This window comes from Geotrypetes seraphini, chromosome 2 (assembly GCF_902459505.1).
Source record: "Geotrypetes seraphini chromosome 2, aGeoSer1.1, whole genome shotgun sequence".
In the NCBI taxonomy this organism is placed as follows: Eukaryota; Metazoa; Chordata; class Amphibia; order Gymnophiona; family Dermophiidae; genus Geotrypetes; species Geotrypetes seraphini.
Window position 1 is genome coordinate 272,991,955 of NC_047085.1, and position 22,001 is coordinate 273,013,955.

Sequence of the window (22,001 nt, forward strand, 5' to 3'; positions counted from 1 at the left end):
CTAACCTCTGTGATCCTGGTAGTTTTGATATTATCCTTAGTGTATAGTGCTACCCCCCCTCCTAATTTGCCCTCTCTGTCCCTTCGAAGTAGATTGTAGCCTGGTATAACCATATCCCACCCATGCGAGTCTGTGAACCAGGTCTCGGATATCGCTACTATGTCAAGGTCTGCATTCCTTATCTCTGTTTCTAGTTCCAGGATTTTGTTGCCCAAGCTGTGTGCATTAACATACATTGCTCTCCAAATTTTTGATGATATGCCTATCCCCGTTAGTGTACTTGCCTTAGACTCAGAATTGTGTATACTATGGGTACTTACCTTAGGTTCAGAAGTGTGGGTTTTACTTGCTACACCAGGATGGATCCTTACTGCTCTGGTATGTATGTGTGAGCCCTCCCCCAACTTACCTAGTTTAAAGCCTTCCGAAGTAGATGTGCTAGTCGATGTCCACTCTCTCTTCCCCATTTCCCTTCAGCGTCTTCTCCCCACTCTCTCTTCCCCATTTCCCTTCAGCGTCTTCTCCCCACTCTCTCTTCCCCATTTCCCTTCAGTGTCTTCTCCCCACTCTCTCTTCCCCATTTCCCTTCAGCGTCTTCTCCCCACTCTCTCTTCCCCATTTCCCTTCAGCGTCTTCTCCCCACTCTCTCTTCCCCATTTCCCTTCAGCATCTTCTCCCCACTCTCCCTTCCCCATTTCCCTTCAGCGTCTTCTCCCCACTATCCCTTCCCCATGTCCTTTCAGCGTCCTTCTCCCTCTGTCTTCCCCATGTGCTTTCGGTATCCTTCTTCCTCCTCTGTCTTCCCCATGTCCTATCAGCTTCCTTCTCCCCCTCTGTCTTCCCCATGTCCTTTCAGCGTCCTCCTCCACCTCTTTGTCTTCCCCAGTGCTTTCAGCGTCCTTCTCCTCTTTCAGTTTTCCAATTTCCCTTAAGCGTCTTTTCCTCTCTACTCCACCTTTCCTCCCTTTCTCCCTCCCTGCCCCATACCTTTGTGACGCTTCCCCGCCCCGCCCGACAACAGAACAGGCCCGGTCCGACACCTCCCTGCCCTGAATCCAGCTGCTGTAAGAAGGTAATTTAGATTCGCGGCTACAGGGCAGGGAGGTTTGTCGGACCGGGCCTGTTGTCGGTCGGTCAGGGGAAAGCGCTACGTAGGTAAGGGGATCTGTCCGGCTCTGCACCCCCCCATTAAGGCTGCCCTGGGGCCCCCTCCCTTGGTACGCCACTGCCTTGAATTTTTCTACCTACCCTGCTGTAGCACACAACCGACCAGAAGTCTTCCCAATATCAGCGCTGATGTTGGAGGGAGGGGGGACTTTGCTTAAGCCCTCCTTCCGACGTCAGCACTGACATTGTGGAAGACTTCTGGTCGGCTGTATACTGCGGCAGGGCAGGTAGGGAAAAGAAGACGAGCCTCACTGCTCGAGTGCATCCAACCCCGCGACTCTAGGGGGTGTCCCCAAGGGATCCCCGCGACCCTAAGGGGGAACCTGCATGATTCCTGCGGGATTCCCGTTGTCCCCGTGCAGCTCTCTAAACCAGACCAGAAATTGTTTATGTGACCGGGGACCAGGGAGGTTGCCCTGTGCCTCCAAGTTTGTAATGGTTTTGTTCCGGTATGTTGCTTGGCTTTGGGACTCAACTGCAAGGGGTTCTAACTCTCTCTCTAAGGTAGGAGGAGCACATGCTTAGAAAAATGTTTGGATTTCTGCAACTCCCGCATTGCAAGAAGGGATTGAACACCTAGTGTACTGAATCCGCAAGGGACTAATAGAAAGTGAAGTAACTTACCTGTAACAGGGGTTCTCCGTGGACAGCAGGATAAGTCATCCACACCTGATTACATCATCTGATGAGCCTAGATCAGATTCGCTCTCGCTCAGAGGAGGGATTTGGAGAGCTCTCTCTGAGCATGTGCAGGTAGCCTCATATAGGCCAGTGCTAGCCCTCTCTCACCTCAGAGTTTCCCAGCTAGAGACTGCTGGTTCATCCTTAGGGCAGAAGGGTAGGTTTATGTGGCTGACTTATGCTACTGCCCACGGAGAACCCCTGTTACAGGTAAGTAACTTCACCTTCTCCATGGACAAGCAGGATGAGTCAGCCACACCTGGTGACTCTCCAGCTGAGGGTGCCCTTCGCAGGGATGGTCCATTCTTTGGCCTGGTGCCCCGCTGTGGTAGAATGAATCCCTATTAAAATAATCAGGGTAAGTTGGCATCAAATCATTTGTAATTATTATAAGTGTACCCTCAGTGTGATTATGAAAGCTAACGGGACACTGGCTTATACATGTCAAGCAGGCTTTTTTTCATGCCATGCTACACACCATCATAGGCGTACACTCTGTGTGTTTTAAATAATATAAGTGCAAAACATGCTAAAAAGTGACTGTACTTTGTGCAAACCTTATAACTATATTTTATTATTTGTTGCCAACTTATCAAGATTAAATGCTCAAAACTGGTGGCTTCTGAGGAAGGGTATTTTACCTGAAACAACTTGGTAGAGTCTGATAATCTGAAAAAGATGCCAGGATTCAAAATATGAATATACGGAAGCGCCAATCAATGGAACACTGAGAAATACGAGCGGGGAGACACCTGAGATAAGTACCACAAACTGCGCCGGTTTTGAGCATTTAGAGGTCCTTTTACTAAAATGCGCTACCTGTTTTAGCACGTGCTAAACGCTAACGCGTCCATTATAGTCTATGGACGCATTAGTGTTTAGCGTGCGCTAATATTTAGTGTGTGCTAAAATGGCTAGCGCGCCTTAATAAAAGGACCCCTTAATTTTGCATAATGGTTACATAATATAGTTCATTATGAACAATAGTCTTTTTAAGGTTGATCATGCTGGACCATAAGTCAATGAGTGATTCATTATTTTCATCAAAAGGTGATGGATCCTGTAATAAATGTTATCCCAGGACAAGCAGGCAGGATATTCTCTACATGTGCGTGACATCATCTATGGAGCCCTCTAGCAGACAGCCTCGCAAGCAGACTTGCTTGAAGATCTTCAAGCTTGCGAGTGTATCATGCGGGTGCCTTCCCGCCCGAGTCAGGGCGCGCGTGTCTTCAGTTCTTAGTTTTCCGCGGAGCCAGAAGCCATATCCTCTACTCTGCGTGATCTAAGTGCCTCTTGCACCGTGGCTTGCTTTTTTGTTTTAATCGTGTGAGTTGCTGTGCGGCACGTCTAAAAAAAACCCAAAACAAAAAAACCTTTTATTTTGTTTGTGTTTTTGGGCCGGGGTCACCCGGTTTTCACGGCCGCCTGGCCTCGTGTGGCTGCGGCTGTTCTTTTTCCCTATGTCCTGGCCTGTTACTGGGTTCAAGAAGTGCACTTGGTGCAGCCAGGTGATTTCAATTACAGACTCTCACCATTGGTGCATTGTGTGTCTGAGTGCTGACCACCGCACCGAGTCTTGCCCGCGTTGTGCCACTCTCCAACCACGGGCTTTTTGTAGATGGTGTGCCAAAATCCTCCAACTTTTTAGTCCTATGGATAAGGCCTCGTCCTCGGCTTCGTCCTCGGTCCTGGCGGGGGCTTCGGCCTCGAAGACTTCAACCTCATCGAAGTCGCCCTCGACCTCGAAGGCCCTGGCTGTGCCTGCAGTGAAGTCCCCGACTTCAGGTACGTCTCCTCTTCCTTCCTCAGGTGGCCTAGCTAAGAAACCTTCCACGGAGTCTCAGTCGGGTGCGATTGCCCTGACCTCCCGTCAAGCTTTCTTAAGTTCATATGCCTTCTCTCCTCCCCATAGGTCGTCGTCTCAGGCACTTTTACCATCAGTGGGAGCTGGTTACTTCGGACCTCTGGGTCCTCACCATCATTCGCAAAGGATACTCGCTTAAATTCCAGCATGTGCCACCCAACTTGCCTCCAAGAGAGTGTCCTTCCAACAGGTCGCAACTTCCCCTTCTCTGGGAAGCTCAGGCTCTCCTTCACCTCCGGGTGGTCGAGGAGGTTCCCTTGAGCCAAAGGGGCAAGGGGTTTCACTCCTGTTATTTCCTGGTCCCCAAGAAGACTGGGGATTGCGCCCTATTCTGGATCTAAGAACGCTAAACAAATTCCTGGTCAAGGAAAAATTTTGTATGCTCTCTCTTCCCACTTTGTACCCCCTGATGGACGAGGGGGATTGGTTATGCTCGCTAGATCTGAAAGAGGCTTTCACTCACATCCCGATTCATCCAGCCTCTCGAAAATTTCAGAGATTTCAGGTGGGAAATCTCCATCTGCAGTACTGGGTTCTCCCCTTCGGTCTCGCCTCATCCCAGAGGGTCTTCACCAAGTGTCTTGTGGTGGTGGCAGCTGCCCTGCGGAACCAGGGTCTTCAGGTGTTTTTATATCTCATCGACTGGCTCATCAAAGAGTCATCTCGCTAGGCAGTTATTGCAGCGACCCAACAGACTGTTACGTTCCTTCAAGGTCTGGGGTTCGAGGTCAACTTTCCCAAATCCCAGTTGTGTCCTCCTCGATCCCTCCAGTTCATCGGACTCCATTCGTTCCTGCCTCAACCTCATCAGGAGACACTCATTCGCCTTTGCCAGAGGGTGTCTCATCTTTCGACTGTTTCAGCCAGGCACATGATGGTCCTTCTGGGCCACATGGCCTCCACGGTTCATGTGACGCCTTTTGCCAAACTTCACCTTCGAGTTCCTCAGTGGAACCTGACCTCGCTGAGGCAGCAGGATCGAGACCCAGTCTCTCGACGCATTGCAGTGACTCCTTTGTTGATGTGGTCTCTCCGCTGGTGGATACTCTCTTCCAGAGGTTTTCTGTTTCATGCCCCCCCTCCGCAAAAGGTCCTCATGACAGACTCTTCTGCGTACGTGTGGTGGGCTCACCTCGACGGTCTCCGTACCCAGGGCCTTTGGTCCAGCACGGATTGTCTCTGCCACATCAATCTACTGGAGCTTCGAGGAATTTTCAACGCTCTGAAAGCTTTTCATCATCTGCTTCACAACCAGGTGGTCCTGATCTGGACGGAGAACCAGGTAGCCATGTATTATGTCAACAAACAGGGCGGCACGGGATCCCTTTCTCTGTGCCAGGAAGCCTTACGGATTTGGTCGTGGGTGATAACGCCACAACATTTTCCTCAGAGCGGTCTACATTCAGAGCCAGCAGAATTGTCTGGCCGACAAATTGAGCCGCCTTCTACATCCTCACGACTCTGCGTCAGGTGTTTGCTCGGTGGGGGACCCCATAGGTGGATCTGTTTGCGTCCCCCTCCAACCACAAGTTGCCTCGTTACTGCTCCCGAATTTACTCCCCTCACAGGCTCGAGGCGGATGCTTTCCTTCTGGATTGGACGGACCTGTTTCTCTATGCGTTCCCTCCATTCCCTCTGATTCAGAAGACTCTCGTCATGTTCAAGTCGGTCCACGCCACGATGATTCTGATAGCTCCTCTGTGGCCCAGACAACCGTGGTTCTCCCTTCTGCTTCAACTCAGTACCGGGAGCCTCTGCTTCTACCTGCTTTTCCTTCTCTGCTTACTCAGAGTCAAGGATCTCTGCTTCATCCCAACCTGCAGTCTCGACATGATTGCCTCGTTCCAGTTGTCCCAGGTGGTTCGGGACTTCCTTGAGGCTTCTCGGAAACAGTCCACTAGACAGTGTTACACGCAAAAGTGGACTAGATTTTCTTCTTGGTGTGCTTCGCATTGCCGGGAGCCTCAGTCTGCCTCCCTGTCTGCGGTGCTGGATTATCTGCTGCACTTGTCTTCGGCTGGTCTCAAATCATCATCTATTCGAGTCCACCTCAATGCCATTGTTGCTTTTCATCAGCCGATTGATGGGAAACCGCTCTTTGTTCATCCTGTAGTTTCCTGGTTCATGAAGGGTCTCTTCAATGTCAATCCTCTCCTCTAACCTCCTCCTATGGTTTGGGATCTCAAAGTTGTCCTGGCTCAGTTGATGATACCTCCCTTTGAGCCACTTGCCAAGGCCCATTTGAAATTTCTCACTTGGAAAGTGATGTTCCTTATTGCCCTCAGTGAGCTGCAGGCTCTGGTTGCGGATCCACATTTCACCGTTTTCCATCATGATAAGGTGGTCTTCTGTACCCATCCGAAATTTCTGCCTAAGGTGGTTTCTGATTTTCACCTTAACCCATACATTGTTCTTCCTGTCTTTTTTCCGAAGCCTCATTTTCATCCTGGAGAAGTGGCTTTTCACACTCTGGATTATAAGCATGCATTGGTCTTCTATCTGTCCCGCACTCACACCGATCGGACTGCTCCCCAATTTTTCATCTTGTTCGATCCCAATAGTTTGGGGCGTCCTGTTTCGAAGCGAACCATCTTTAACTGGATGGCTGCTTGCATTTCTTTCTGCTATGCTCAGGCTGGTCTTCCATTGCAGGGTCGGGTCATGGGACATAAAGTCAGAGCAATGGCGGCATCTGTAGCTTTCCTCAGATCTACTCTTATTGAGGAAATCTGCAAGGCTGCCACTTGGTCCTCGGTTCATACATTCACCTCTCACTATTGTCTGGATACTTTTTGCAGACATAATGGTCATTTCGGCCAGTCCGTTTTGCAAAATCTGTTCTCTTAAATTGCCAACTCTCCCACCGTCCCCTTTTGGGTTAGCTTGGAGGTCACCCACATGTAGAGAATATACTGCCTGCTTGTCTTGGGATAAAGCACAGTTACTTAGCGTAACAGGTGTTATCCAGGGACAGCAGGCAAATATTCTCGCAATCCACCCACCTCCCCTGGTTGGCTTCTTTGCTAGCTATCTGAACTGAGGACACACTGAGGAGACACGAGCCCTGACTCGGGCGGGAAGGCACCCGCGCATGTGCGGTACACTCGCAAGCTTGAAGATCTTCAAGCAAGTCTGCTTGCGAGGCTGTCTACTAGAATAGAGGGCTCCGAAGATGACGTCACCAACATATAGAGAATATCTGCCTGCTGTCCCTGGATAACACCTGTTACGGTAGATAACTGTGCTTAATCATCCTTCTGGAAAACTAAGGACATTGTCCCAAGGCTTGAAGGCCATAGCTAAATTCCAAAGACACAATCTGCCAAAATGGAGGAGAATATCGATCTCTGCACAAACACCAGGTCTTCAAGCCAAATAAAATGTAATAGCAACCATATACACTAGACATTCACATGACTCGACATGGGTCATATTTTGGCTAAAAAGCCTGCATCAGGTGTCCTAGAATATATAATATACAGAGGACATGAAGCGGTATTCAAATCAAATAATAATATCACTTCATGTCTTCTGTATATTATATATTCTAGGACTCCTTAGGCAGGCACATGTTGAGTCATTGTTTCAGGAAGCACCCCATCTTATACTAGTGATATAATTGGTAAAATTCAATTTTCTTTACCTCCACGTACTGGTAGGAAAGGATAATACCCATTTGTTCATAACAGTGTAACTGGCTAAAGGAAAGAAAATTATCAGGTAAGACACAATTTCTCCTTATTTCATTTTATTTGGAGACAATCCTGGAAAGGCCACTGTTTCTCATACACTAAATAATATGCTGATCCAAAATACTGCAGCTTGGCTGATCTTTGTTAAAGGCAAATTTGAGCATATGTCGCCACTTCTCACTAAACTACACTGGCTTCCAATATTCCCTTGAATATATTTTAAATGTGCATGTCTAACCTTCAAGATTTTATTCGACATTTGTCCTATTCCTCTGTCTTGGAACTCCAAAAAAATATGGACTAGTTAGAACTATGCAAAAACTTAAATTATCTTTTCCCTCTTCGAAAGGCATAGCTAAACTGGCTGAGAGAACTCAGTTCTTTTCAAATCTTTCGTAACATCTAAAAACTTGGCTAGTCACCAAATTGTAAATTTTCCTCTTCATTATTTTTCCCTGCAACATTACTTACTGTAAACAAGAGTGAAGCTTTATTTTTTATAGAGATGACATGGTCTATAAATTCAAGTTTTAGTTTAGTTTAAGAGACTTCAAACATCTCGGATACAATGTAGTGGTGATGTAGGATACAGAGGCAGCGATAAATTCAAGAAACTAGTCTCCTGCTCTCAATCCTCTCCTTACCTCAGAGTCCATCTGTTGTAGATTGTTTTTTCTTGCTAAGGAAACCTTTGGCTTAAGTGAGAGGCAGAAAATGACATTTGAATGGATGAAATGAAAAGGTTGGCTCTTGGGTTCAGATTGGGAATTATACATGGTCAGTGAACCAGCCCTTTGATGTCAGTAATATTTTGAATTGAATAATGAATATTGGATCTATTGGTCCCTGGAATGGGACTTTGCAACTAATGCATAAATATTATAGAGAAGGAGGTTGTTCCAGGTATTAGGCTTATGTACTTGAATTACAGTGTCTGATGGTGGTTAATACATCAAAAGATTAGCATAGAAATGGAAGAGAGAGTTGAGACATTCCAGATGCTTTGTTAACATTTATTTCATTGTTTTCCTCAGATGAAGAAAAAAAGCGGCCTGATGTGTTCCATGCTTTAAAAATGGGTAAGATTATATCTTTAATTTTTATATTTAATTTTTATTTTTCTCCTTGGAGAAATTAGATCTTACTTGCCAATTTCTTTCCTTTAGTTCCAGCAGACTAGTCCCAAACCTATGAGTGTTATATTCATTGATCAGTAAATATAGACAGAAGTAAAATAGTTCTGGGTGATTCGCCCCTTAAGAACCTTGCAGCCTCACGTAATATTTTGACTGACAAAGCAATGGAGCATTTATAACCATTCCACTTAAGTTGTAATAATCAATTTTTCCTTCCCTATGAGCTGCTGTCATGATTTGTAAAGGTACAGCTATTAGAGGGAGAACAGCGGACTTCCAAAGAAATATACAGCATACAAAGAAAAACAAGAGAGGATGAATTGCTGTAAATATGTTGGACCAGACTGGTAAGACTAAAAGAGAAAATTAGCAGATAAGATTTAATTTCTTTTTCCTTAGAGTTCTCAAAAGACCAGTCCAGAACCTGTGGAATGTAACAAAACATTTCTGAAAATGGTGAAAGGAGGAAGGCTGGAGATGGAATTGTGAGATTGAAAGATACTATGAACTGTTATGTGGACAATGATGAGGAAAAGCAGAGGTGCTTAACAAAGAAAATCCTGAAATAGAACCTTGGTTGGCTGATAATGGTGCATCTGAAAATGAAGTTGATATTACTCCGTTTACAGAAGAAAGGGTTTATGAACAGCTTGAAAATCTAAAAGTGGACACAGCCATGGGATCCATTCCAGAATCTTTAGAGAGCTCAGAGGGTTCTGGCAGGTCCTCTTAGATTTGTATGCTGTATGTCCTCGAATATAAACCTATCCAAGTATAAACCAAGTTAACGGTCCCTCCCCCCAAAAAAGGGGGTGGGACTGTTAACTTGAATATAAACCTTGAGGGGGGGTCATATTCTCTCTGGCCCAACTCTTCTGAATCAATATGTTCTCTCCTCCCCCCAGCCTAGCAACACTTCTCGTCTCTTCCCTCCCTCTTTCTCCCCTTCTCTTGGGTCCTTCGACACTGACACCAGCATAGCAGCCAACATTTCCCGCCTTCAACCTCCTTGTAGCAACCAACATTTCTTTCTGACCCCCCCACCCTCAGACTCCGATGCCACAGCAACCAACATACCCCTGATCATCTGATAATCAGCTTTTCACTTACCGGCATTTGCTTCCCCGGCACACACTGAAAAAGATATGCGCTGACTGGATCGGAGTGGGCCTTGTGCATCTGCGCATGCTCAAAGGCTTGCCAGCTCTCGCCCTCTCTGAGAGTCTCGGAGAGGGCAGAAGCTGGCAGACCTAAGAGCATGTGCAGATGCTCAAGGCCCTGCTCTGATCCAGTCAGCACATAACATTTTCAGTATGTGCCAGGAAAGCAAATGCCGGTAAGTGAAGAGCTGATTATCAGATGATGGGGAGGGGGGGAATGTTGGTTGTGGTGGCATTGGAATCGGGTTTTTTTTCAAAAGAAATGTTGACTGCTGTGACATTGACGTTGGGGGGAAGGGGGAGTAGGGTTCACAAACAAATGTCGGTTGCTGTGAGGGGGTTGGAGGCAATGGTGAAGAGGACTACAGCAGGAGAATAGGGTGGGGCTGAAGAAAAATTCCAGTCATTGGTGGCATGGAAAGGTGAGAGGCTCAAATATAGAAACATGATGGCAGATAAAGGTCAAATGTCCCATCTAGTCTGCCCATCCGCAGTAACCATTATCTCTTTCTCTCTCCAAGAGATCCTACGTGCCTATCACAGGCCCTTTGAATTTAGACACAGTCTCTGTCTCCACCACCTCTTCTGGGAGACTGTTCCATGCATCTACCACCCTTTCTGGAAAAAAGTATTTCCTTAGATTACTCTGGAACCTATCACCTCTTAACTTCATCCTATGCCCTCTCATTGCAGAGTTTCCTTTCAAATGAAAGAAACTCGACTCATACGCATTTACATTACATAGGTATTTAAATGTCTCTATCATATCTCCCCTCTCCCGTCTTTCCTCCAAAGTGTACAGATTTTTGAGATCTTTTAAGTCTGTCCCTATACACCTTATGATGAAGACCACATACCATTTTAGTAGCCTTCTTCTAGACCGACTCCATCCTTTTTATATCTTTTTGAAGATGCGGCCTCCAGAAATGAACACAATATTCTAAATTAGGTCTCGCCAAAATCTTATACAGAGGCATCAATACCTCCTTTTTCCTACTGGCCATACCTCTCCCTGTATAACCTAGCATCCTTCTAACTTTTGCCATCTCCTTTTCAACCTTTTTGGCCACCTTAAGGTCATCACATACAATCACACCCAAGTCCTGCTCTTCTGCTGTGTACATAAGTTCTTCACTTCCTAAACTGTACCGTTCCCTTGGGTTTTGCAGCCCAAATGCATTACCTTACATTTCTTAGCATTAAATTTTAGCTGCCAAATTTCAGACCATTCTTCAAGCTTCGCCAGGTCTTTCTTCATGTTATTCACACCATCCAGTGTATCTACTCTATTGCAGATTTTGGTATCATCTGCAAAGAGACAAATCTTACCTGACAACCCTTCAGCAATATTGTTTATAAATATGTTAAAAAGAACTGGCCCAAGAACAGAACCTTGAGGCACACCACTGGTAACATCCCTTTCCACAGAGCGATCTCCATTGATCACTACCCTCTGTTGCTTGCCACTCAACCAGTTCTTGACCCAGCCCATTACTTTAGGACCCATCACGAGGGCACGTTTATTTATTAGACGTCTGTGTGGAATACTGTCAAAGGCTTTCCTAAAATCTAAATATACCACATCTAGCACACATCCTCTATCCAATTCTCTGGTCACCCAGTCAAAGAAATTGATCAGATTTGTTTGACAAGACCTACCTCTAGTGAATCCATGTTGCCTCCGATCCTGTAATCCACAGGATTCTAAAAACTTGACCATTCTCTGTTTTAAAAGTGTTTTCATTAATTTGCTTACCACAGAAGTCAGACTTACCGGCCTGTAATTCCCTACTTCTTCCTTACTTCCACTTTTGTAGAGAGGGACCAAATCTGCCCTTTTCTAGTTCTCCAGTACCACTCCTGACTCGAGAGACTCGTTGAAAAGGTCAGTCAACGGAGCTACCAGAACTTCCCTAAGTTCCTTCAGCAACTTCGGATGTACACCATCCAGCCTCATCGCTTTGTCTATCTTTATTTTAGCTAGCTCCTCATGAACAAAACCCTCTGAAAATCAATCAGGGTCTATTACTCCTCCATCCCTTTTCACGTTTGTCTTTTGTGTTCCTGCTCCCGGTGCTTCAGCCTTGAACATAGAACAGAAATATTTTTAAGCAATTTGGCCTTTTCATTATCAGCTTCTACATATTCCTTCCCTTCACCTTTGAGTCTCACAATGCTACTTATGCACTTCTTCCTATCACTAATATATCTAAAAAATGTCTTGTCTTCCTGTTTTACCGTGTCAGCTATTTTTTTCTTCCATTTGCATTTTTACTTTCCTGACTACACGACCAGCCTCTCTTAACTTTTCCAGATATTTTTGCCTGTCTTCCTCTTTCTGTGATCTTTTGTAGTTTATGAGAGCTAACCTCTTATTCCTTATCTTTTCAGCTACTACTTTTGAGAACCAAAGTGGCCTTCTTTTCTTCTTACTTTTACTTACTTGCTTCACAAAAAGGTTTGTCGCCCTTACAATCGCTTCTTTCAGTTTTGCCCATCGCATTTCCACTCCTTCCAGATGTTCCCATCCAGACAATAATTCCTTGACATAAATCTCCATCCAAACAAAGTTAGTTTTTTTAAAGTCTAGAACCTTTGCTTTTGAATGAGCCCTCTCTATACCCATCTTAATATTAAATCGTATCATGCAGTGATCAGTGGATGCCAGATGATCACCCACTGTAACTTCAGAAACACTTTCTTCGTTTGTAAGCACTAAGTCCAGTATGACCCAATCCCGGGTGGGTTCCATTACTAACTGCTGGAACAGTTCTCTTTGTAGAGAATCCAGAATCTCCCTACTTCTAGAAGACCCCGCAATAGGGATACCCCGATCAACATCTGGCATGTTAAAATCACCTATTAGCAAGATTTCCCCTTTTTTAGATATATTCTGAATGTCTATTGTTAAATCTCTATCTGCTTCTTCCGTCTGTGAAGGAGGCCTGTATATCACACCGATATAAGTATATTCACCATTCCCTCTTTCCAAATTGATCCACAGTGCCTCTTCGTTGTCCTGCAGATCCTGCAATTGTGTGGCTTTAATATGATCTTTAACATATAACGCTACACCTCCTCCTTTTCTTCCAACCCTGTCTTTCCTGAACAGATTATAGCCCGGTATAACTACATCCCAGTCATGGTTCTCTGTGAACCAAGTCTCTGTGATTGCCACTATATCCAACTCCTTTTCTTCTATCACAGCTGCTAGATCCGGAATCTTGTTTCCAATACTTTGTGCATTAGTATACAAGCTTATTCCAGCACAGTGAGGGGAAGGGAGACCCACTACCCCCTCACTGCACCAGAATAGCAATGTTCTACTTTTTCTTTGGTGGGAAGCCCCGCCCCCTTTCTTCCCTGAGCAGCCATTTCCTGCCAGCTCTTGAAAGGGCTTTGATCCAGAATGTGGCAAGCTTATTCCAGCACAGTGAGGGGAAGGGAGACCAGCAATCCCCCTCACTGCACGAGAACGGTAAGGTTCTACTTTTTCTTTGGCGGGAAGCCCCACCCCCTTTCTTCCCTGAGCAGCCATTTCCTGCCAGCTCTTGAAAGGGCTTTGATCATGGCTTCGCCCACTTCAGAATTCCCATTCCTCTTCAGCCCTATTTGAGGGCCGCTGAAAGGTTTTTCTCCAGAAAACAGCAAGGCAGAGGAAGGAAGAAGGTTCCCTCCATTCTGTCCCTCCTTCAGCCCTCCAATGCCGCTCCATACACGAGGATTGGGCTTGGCTCCATCCACTGCAGAGTTCCTGCTCCTCTTCAGCCTATTTGAGGGACGCCAAAAGGTTGTCTTTTTTTTTTTTCTTCCAGAAAACAGCAAGGCAGAGGAAGGAGGCAGGTTCCCTCCATCTTGTCACTCTTTCCTCCGCCCAACACCGCTCTGGATGCGAAGATCGCGCTCCGCCCACTACAGAGTTCCTGTTCTTTATCAGCCCTATTAGAAGCCGCTGATAGGTCTTCACAGAGAACAGCAAGGCAGAGGAAAGTTCCTTCCATCCTGCTCTTCCGACCAACACCGCTCCAGATGTGAGGATCGGGCTTGGCTCCACCCACTGCAGAGTTCCTGCTCATCTTCAGCTCTACTTGAGAGCCGCCAAAAGGGTTTTTTCCAGAGAACAGCAAGGCAGAGGAAGGTTCCCTCCTTCTGGTCCCTTCTCCCTCCGCATGACACTACTCCAGACGCGAGAATTGAGCCTGGCTCTGCCCACTACAGAGCTCTTGCACCTCTTCAACCCTGTTTGAGAGCCACCAAAAAAGAGGACACATCCTGCCGGCGGATCATCTGGGCAGCCCTTTGACACCAAACTATACCAAAAAGACTCCCCTACAACAAAATAATCCTCGCCCAACCACAAAAATCACCAGTGAAAATACCAAAAGAAACACAGCTCGTTTCACCCAATCCTCACCTCTCAACTCCTAAAAAAAATGAAAACAATAAAACAGAAACAAATAGTCATCGCCCTACTACTCTTAATCCTAACATTCCGGAAAGCAAAAGGAAACTATAAATCACCAATTCCAGTTATAGTAACAAGCAACATAAACCACCACCCAGCAGGGAGTAACCATATAAACGTACTTGACTGCTCCACCTGCATGCACCACAGCATCTCCCAGACCTAGGGGAGAAGACCCACAAACGCCTCCTGAAACCATCCCAAGATCAAACCCACCCCCTAAGCAGACACCCTCATCTACCCAAAAATATCACACAACACTAAAAATGAATTTACATCAATAAAATGTGCATACATGACCATCAGATCCCTAGGCCCAAAAACTGACATCATTAAGGACTGGATAGAAACAGAAAAACTAGGATGCCTCTTCCTCACAGAAACATGGCTAACCTCAGACACCGACCCCAGAATAATGGAAGTTTGACCATAAGGCTACAAAATACAAGTAGTTTGTAGAGATAAAAAACAAGGAGGAGGACTAGCCATCCTGGCCAAAAATACTCTAAATATATTGCTATAGGACAAAACCTCCACCCCACACATGAATCTACTCGCCTGCCAATTATCGGGCCTCACACTCAAAGGAACCCTAACCTGCCTACTTTGCTACATAACACCAGGAAAATGGAACATAGCAAAATCGGAATTTAAAGAATTTATACTCTGAAACTCCCTCACTTCAACATACAACCTAATCCTAGGCGATATTAACCTACACCTAGAAGACAAATCTTCCAACCAAACAGAAAACCTCCTCAAAACCCTATCCTACAGAATCCTAGACCCACAAACCACACACGAGAAGGGCCACCAACTTGACTTAGCAGCCTTCATGTCCCAATAACCCACCACACCAGAAATTCACACCACAAACAGAACATGGTCACGCACCCTCTGGTCAGACCACTACATGTACGCCTTCAAAATCAACTGGACACAGGGCAAAACCAAACAAAATAACCAAAGCTTAACATACGAAGCACACAAGAAGATTGATCCACCTAAATTCTGGAACAAAGTAGACACCATGATACAAGATGGAAACCCCCAAGGACTTCATTAACCACTGGTGCACCCTAAGCACATCCATCCTCGAAGACATGACACAACCGCAGAAAAAGACCAGAATTTGCAGATGCTCAGATAAATGGTTTGACAACGAACTACTGCAACTCAAACGACAATGCAGACGTCTTGAAAGAGAATGGAGGAAAAAACAACTTGGAGAACACTGAACAATACAAACAAAAGCTAAAAGAAAAAAGAAAGGCATACTACAATCAGATAGGCATAGAAATCCAAGACACCAAAAAACTTTTCAAACTACTCACAAACTTTTCAAAGGAACTCACAGACACCAAATCCTACCTGGCCACCAAAACCGCCTCTCCCCTCACAGCCAATCAATTGGCTGAATTCTTCAGAAACAAAATATCAACAGCCAGAAACACTTTCACTGGGACTCCAAACCACCTTGACGAAATCTCGATACCACCTAAAGAAAACGAGGCTTACGCAGCAAACAGAAACTGGTCAGATTTCCCAGCCACACAATTGCATGACCTAGACAAACTACAAAAATACAGTCATGCAGCCTGCGACCTCAACCACTATCCCCCATACCTGTTAAAAGCTGCCAGCACTAGATTTCACACCCACCTCATGCTCACAGAGGGTTAATTTCCACAAGAAGTTGCTGAAATCTTCATAACCCCTATTCTGAAAGACCTAAAGGGAGCAACAGATCGGCCATCCAATTACAGACTTATAGCCTTAATACTGCTATACGTCAAACTAATAGAAGGCCTCGTAGCAAAACTTCTTACCGAATTCTTAGAAACTCACAACATTCTTCACTCCTCACAATCAGGCTTCAGAGTAGAGGTCTGCATGGGAACGGGGATCCCTCCAGGCCCATGGGACTCCCACAGGGACCCCTCCCAGGCCCATGGGACTCCCACGGGGACCCCTCCAAGGCTGACGGAACTCCCACGGTCTGTCATGTAGGCAGTGAGCTCAGCACGTAGGCACACAGGCTAGAGCGGGCGAACAGAATCCTCCTGCTCCCCCCCCACCCCCGGGACAAACCCAAAATAAGCTGTAACAGTGTTAACTTCACCGGTCACATACAGTGTGCAGGTCCTGGTTCTGCTGCACGAGCCGCGATCTGTGGCTCAGAGCTGACCGGGAATCAGTGGACACCAAGGGCTTCTGAGCCGAAGCTGTGAAAACCCAGCAAGGAGCTACAACCCGGGATCTTGGACTGCAGCAAGCGAGGATGAATACTGCTCTGCTGCTACCAGAATGATCCAGCTTTCTGAAACCCCGTGAGCTTGGAGGGTCTGCTCTGTATATAGCTTGCCATTTCTTTCCCTCACTCTGGCTCTCTAATTCCACTTCTTCTTATTTCCTAGTCTGTCACTAATTCTATCATCTTTCTCTCCCATCATTCAGCATTTCCCCCTCTCTCTCCCACTTCCATCTCTCTCTGCTCCTCTTCTAGCTAACATTTGTCCTTTCTTTCTCTTTTCTCTCCAGCATCTTCCCTCTGCTCCATTTCCATCCAGCATCTTCCCTTTTTCTCCCTTCCATCCAGCATCTGCCCCTCTCTCTCCTGCTTCTGCCCAGCATCTGTCTCCTCTCTTCCTTCTTTCTGCCTAGCATCTGCCCCCTCTGTCACCCCATCCATCATCCACCCTTCTCTCTCCCCTTTCTATCAAGCATCTGCCCATCTTTCTCTCCTCCCTTTCAGCCCAACATCTTCATTTCTCTTTCTCTCCCTTCTATTCAGTGTCTTCCCCTTCTTTCTCTTTCCTCCCTTCCATCCGCATCTTCCCCCTCTCCTCCCTTCCATTCAATGTCTTCCTCCCCTTTCCTTTTCTTTATATCCATCATCTGTCTTTTTCTCTCTCCCCAGGCATTCCAGCTTGTCTGTTATTTTTCCCTTTTCATGGAGTGTGTCTGATCCCTCCCCCTTTGTATCTACAGTCTGTCTACTCTCACTTCCTACACCCAGTATCTACCCCATCCCAGGCTCCCACCTGACACCTCAACCGCTGCCAGACTGACGCAAAGCCTTCCCTCCGACTTCAGCTCTGACATCGGGGGAAGACTTCCGGGTTGGCTACATATGATTTGCTTCAGGCAGGAAAAGAAGACAAGCCTCTTCTTGAGCTCCCTCCAACCCCTACTGTTATCTGGACTCGAATGAAGGGTGGGGAGGAAGTGCATTTTTGGACACAGAATGCATGAACTTGGGAGAGAGGATGGAGGAAGGGAGGGAAAGAGATACCGAAGTGGGGGAGGGAATGCGTTTTTGGACACAGAAGGCATGAACTTGGGAGAGAGGAAGGGAAGGAAAGAGATGCTGAGGTGGGGGAGGGAATAGAAAGGGAAAATTAGGTAAGGGTGTGTCAGGAGTGGGAAAGAGAGATGGTTGTGTATACAGGGAATGGAAGAAAGGAGAATTTTTGGTCATAGGGGGGGAGTGAGGTACAGATGAGAGGGAAGAGAAAGATGAGAGGGATATAAATGTGGTGGAAAGGGAACAGTGGGACACAGTGAAAGGAATGCAAGAGGGAAGAATGTTGGACATAGTGGACTTGGTGAAGGGAATGGAAGGAGAGATGTGACATGGTGCTAGAGAGGGGTGATAGAACAGAAGGAGAAATGTCCGGCATGGGGCTGGTGGGCAGGGGCGAAAGATGAGAAAGGGATAAATGCTGGACCATGGTAGGAGGAATCAATGGGACAGTAACAGAAGAATTTACAGAAGATGGGAAAGCGGAAAAAAGAAACTGCGACCAAATTAATGGAAAAATAAGTTTCCAGACAACAAAGGTAAACAATGTAATTTATTGACTAAAATATGTTAGCTTTGGGAAATGTATATAGTAGATGTCTTTGTATTGTGTTTAAAAGAAAAGGAAATGCATTTCTGGTTTTATTTCTACAGTGTTGAAGTACTTGCTGATCCTTGCTGTGGCTGGTGGGAATCCCCAAGCACTGCCAGCAGAGGACCTCCTCTAGAGCAGTGGTTCCCAACCCTGTCCTGGAGGAACACCAGGCCAATTGGGTTTTCAGGCTAGCCCTAATGAATATGCATGAAGCAAATTTGCATGCCTATCACTTCCATCATATGCAAATCTCTCTCATGCATATTCATTAGGGCTAGCCTGAAAACCCGATTGGCCTGGAGTTCCTCCAGGACAGGGTTGGGAATCACTGCTCTAGAGACAGCCAGAACTCCCCTCCACCAAGTGCAGCCAGTCGCTGGCAGCATCCAGGTGCCAGCATCTGTGACTCGGACGCTACTGCTGCCTGCCAAGTGGGACCCCGGCCAACTGCAGAGGAAGTCCTCAGCTGACAGCTTGAGGGTCCTCATCAGCTATTTATATTTTATATTTACATACATTAAAGACTGTGGTAGAAACCCATTTATAAAGTATGTATTCTTCTCAATTAATATTTCCAAATTAATTAAAGTGTCTTTGCTTATTTGTAAATGGGTCTCTACCAGAGCCTTTAATTCAGTAGCATAATTAAATGAAATAACTACTTCTGAAGTTTATAGGGACAGATAGAGACAGATTTCATTCCAGCGGGGACGGACAGGGACAGGTTTGATTCTACCGGGGACGGGTTTGATTTCTGTCCCTGCGCAACTCTCTACTTCAGAGGCAACTACAGTACAGAAACACTACTAGTCTCTGTCCTAGACACAGCCAAACAATACCTAAGCAAAGGCAAAAAAAATGCTACTCATACAACTCGATCTCACAGCGGCATTTGACCTAGTAGATCATGACATTCTACTACAAACACTGGAGGCAATAGGAATCACAGGCAAAGTCTACAATTGGTTTGAAGGATTCCTCCGCTCAAGAAGATACAGAGTAAAAGCAAACAATGAACAATCAGAATCCTGGAACAACCCTTGCGGAGTACCCCAAGGCTCCCCACTATCACCAACACTCTTCAACCTTTACCATAGCCACACTTGGCATATGCTTAGACAAACAAGGCATAACGTCATACAGCTACACAGACGATATCACCATCCTCCTGCCTTTTGACCAAACCACCCCCAATACAATGAATAAACTACATTGCACTAGAAACAGTGTCAAAATGGATGAGACCACAAATTAAAAATGAACCAAGACAAAACCAAATTCTTACTTCTAGAAAGAAACAAAATCCCAACCATAACAAACCTAGAAATAAACTCCATCACATATCCCTTACAACCCAACCTAAAATTGCTGGGAATAATGATAGACAAAGGCTGCACCATGCAACTTCAAATCAGCAAATGGTTCAGAAGGCATTCGCAACCATGCGCAACTTATAATTCAAACTCATAGCACTAATCCTAGGATTCCTGGACTACTGTAACATACTTTACCTGTCATACCCTGCCAACATTACAATTACAAACAGTCCAAAATACAGCCCTAAGACTAATATACTTGCTGAAAAAATACGACCACATTACCTCAGCTTTCCAAGACTCACACTGGCTCCCAGTACAAGCACGCATACCACACATATTCTACTGCACCCTATTCAAAGCCCTAATGGAAATGGACCAAGCTATCTGAACAACCGCCTAATCAGGAAAAACACACCCAGACCAACTCAAGCACACTTTACCCCACCCCCCAATCAAAGGCATTCAAAGCAAAAAAATATGATGGTCTACTAGCCACCAGAGCAGCAAAAATAGACCACCACCTCTCAGATCTTCTGACTACGATGTCCAACTACAAAACATTGAGGAAAGAACTGAAAGCCATAATATTCAAGAAATTTGTCAGATGATCTAACCAAACCGTATCGACCATTCCCAGATCCCGACGCATACTTATAGCTATCAACCTTGGAATCTCCCTGGAAATGCCCAGGCTAATTTCTTGTTGTAAACCACCTAGAACTGAAAGGTATTTGCAGGATAGAAGACACCAGTGTAATGTAATGTAATGTATACTGCTTTCCAGACATTGCCCCCTTTTCCTATCCATGTGGTATTCAGTGAGGGCTTATACTCACCCGGGAGTTTTGATCACCCTGCTCTATCCCTTCTAGTTTAAAACCCTCTTCAGTAGATTAGTCAGCCCCCCCATTTTTGTTCCTTTCTTTGGACAAAAAAAATCTCAATTTATATTTGAGTATATATGGTCATAAATAATTAGAGACGGGGGGGGGAGGCTCCCCAAGATTGGAGAAGAGCAGATGTAGTCCCATTTCACAAAAGTGGAATCAAAGAAGAGATGGGAAACTATAGGTTAGAAAGCCATACTTCGGAATTTGGAAAAGTAATGGAGATGCTGCTCAGTGAAAGACAGTGAGTTTCCTGAAATCAAACAGGTTACAAGATCCTAGGCAATGTGGTTTCACCAAAGGAAAATCGTGCCAAATGAATCTGATTGATTTCTTTGACTGGATAAAGAAAGAATTGGATCATGCGCTGGATGTAGTCTACTTGGATTTCAGTAAGGCCTTTGATATGGTCCCTTATAGGAGGCTCATAAATAAATTCAGCGGGCTAAAGTTAGGACATAAAATGGTTAACTGAATTGGGAAATGGTTTACTGACAGATGACAGAAGGTGGTGGTTAATGAAGTTTTCATGGACTAGTGGTTATCCTCTTATGGTCGCCAGACAGCTTGTAGGGAGCTCATTATACAGAGTCCTGAGCCCCTCCCCTCTTATCTCAGGACTGCCCTCCGTGAATCCAGTTTCTTCCTACAAGCCAGACTGTAGGAACTTGTCTTTACTGCTCGTGTTTATTTTTCTTTAACTTCAGTAGTTTTCTTCTCGAAGTTCATCCTTATGCTGCAGAGATTCCCTTCAGGAACAGCTCTGGTTCAGGAGATCACAGACTTTGTGTATGTAAAATCTGTTTCCAGGGGGTTGGCTGCCAGTCAGTGCACCCTCTGGACAGCCTGCACTTTGGTTTGGGGCTCGGGGACCATTCCCTTGGAAGCTAGCTCACTCCACGTTTGTCCGTTAGTGGGTCTGAGCGCAGGATGCATGGCTCAATGAAGGTGAGCCTGGGATCAGAGCTGACTGCGTCCTTCCGCCAGGTTGCATCTGTGCTGGTGTCCGGTGGTGGCGGAGGTCTCTGGTATTGGTATTAGGTCGGTGGGGCAGTCAGAAGACCAGACAGTCCAGTTTTAATACTTGCAGATTACCGTATTTTTCACTCTATAAGATGCACTTTTTCCACCCCCCAAAAGATGGTGGAAATAAGGATGCGTCTTATGCAGTGAATACCACGTGCCCCCACCCCTGGTACCTTGATATAATCCTGGCGGTCTAGCACTGCATTGGCAGGTTCCCCTGCTGGATTGCCGCCGGAGTCCCCATCTGCCAGGTAGGCGCAAGCCCAGAGTGCGTCTGCCTGGTCCCTTGCCGCCGCCCGAATGGTGTCAGCTCAGCCCAGTGCTGCATCGGCAGGCTCTCCCATCTGCTGCGGAAGTGAAAGGCAGGCGTGAGCCCCGAGCACGCCTTCCTGGTTCTGTGCTGCCGCCCAAATTGTGCTGTTGATTCTCACGAGACTCCCGGGAGCTGACGGCACCATTTGAGCGGCGGCGCGGGACCAGGCAGGTGCGCTCGGGGCTCGTGTCTGCCTTTCACTTCCGGCGCAGATGGGGGAACCCGCAGATGCAGTGCTGGATGAGCTCACACCATTTGGGCGGCGGCATGAGACCAAGCAGGCGTGTTCGGGGCTCGCGCCTGCCTCTCACTGCTTTGGCAGATGGGGACTTGGGCGGCTGTCCAGCAGGGGAGGCTGCTGATGCAGCGCTGGACTGCCAGGATTGCAT

The 22,001-nt window shown here is 46.2% G+C and overlaps 1 protein-coding gene across 3 annotated transcripts in view; it reads left to right on the forward strand.

The window, feature by feature from the left end:
* ANKS6 (ankyrin repeat and sterile alpha motif domain containing 6) overlaps positions 1 to 22,001 on the forward strand; it is a 277,710-nt gene that overhangs the window by 73,641 nt on the left and 182,068 nt on the right. For all 3 annotated transcript variants that reach the window (XM_033929683.1, XM_033929681.1, XM_033929682.1), the window contains exon 3: positions 8,442 to 8,486. In XM_033929683.1, the coding sequence (XP_033785574.1) occupies positions 8,442 to 8,486 (45 nt within the window). The remainder of the gene's footprint in view (positions 1 to 8,441; positions 8,487 to 22,001) is intronic.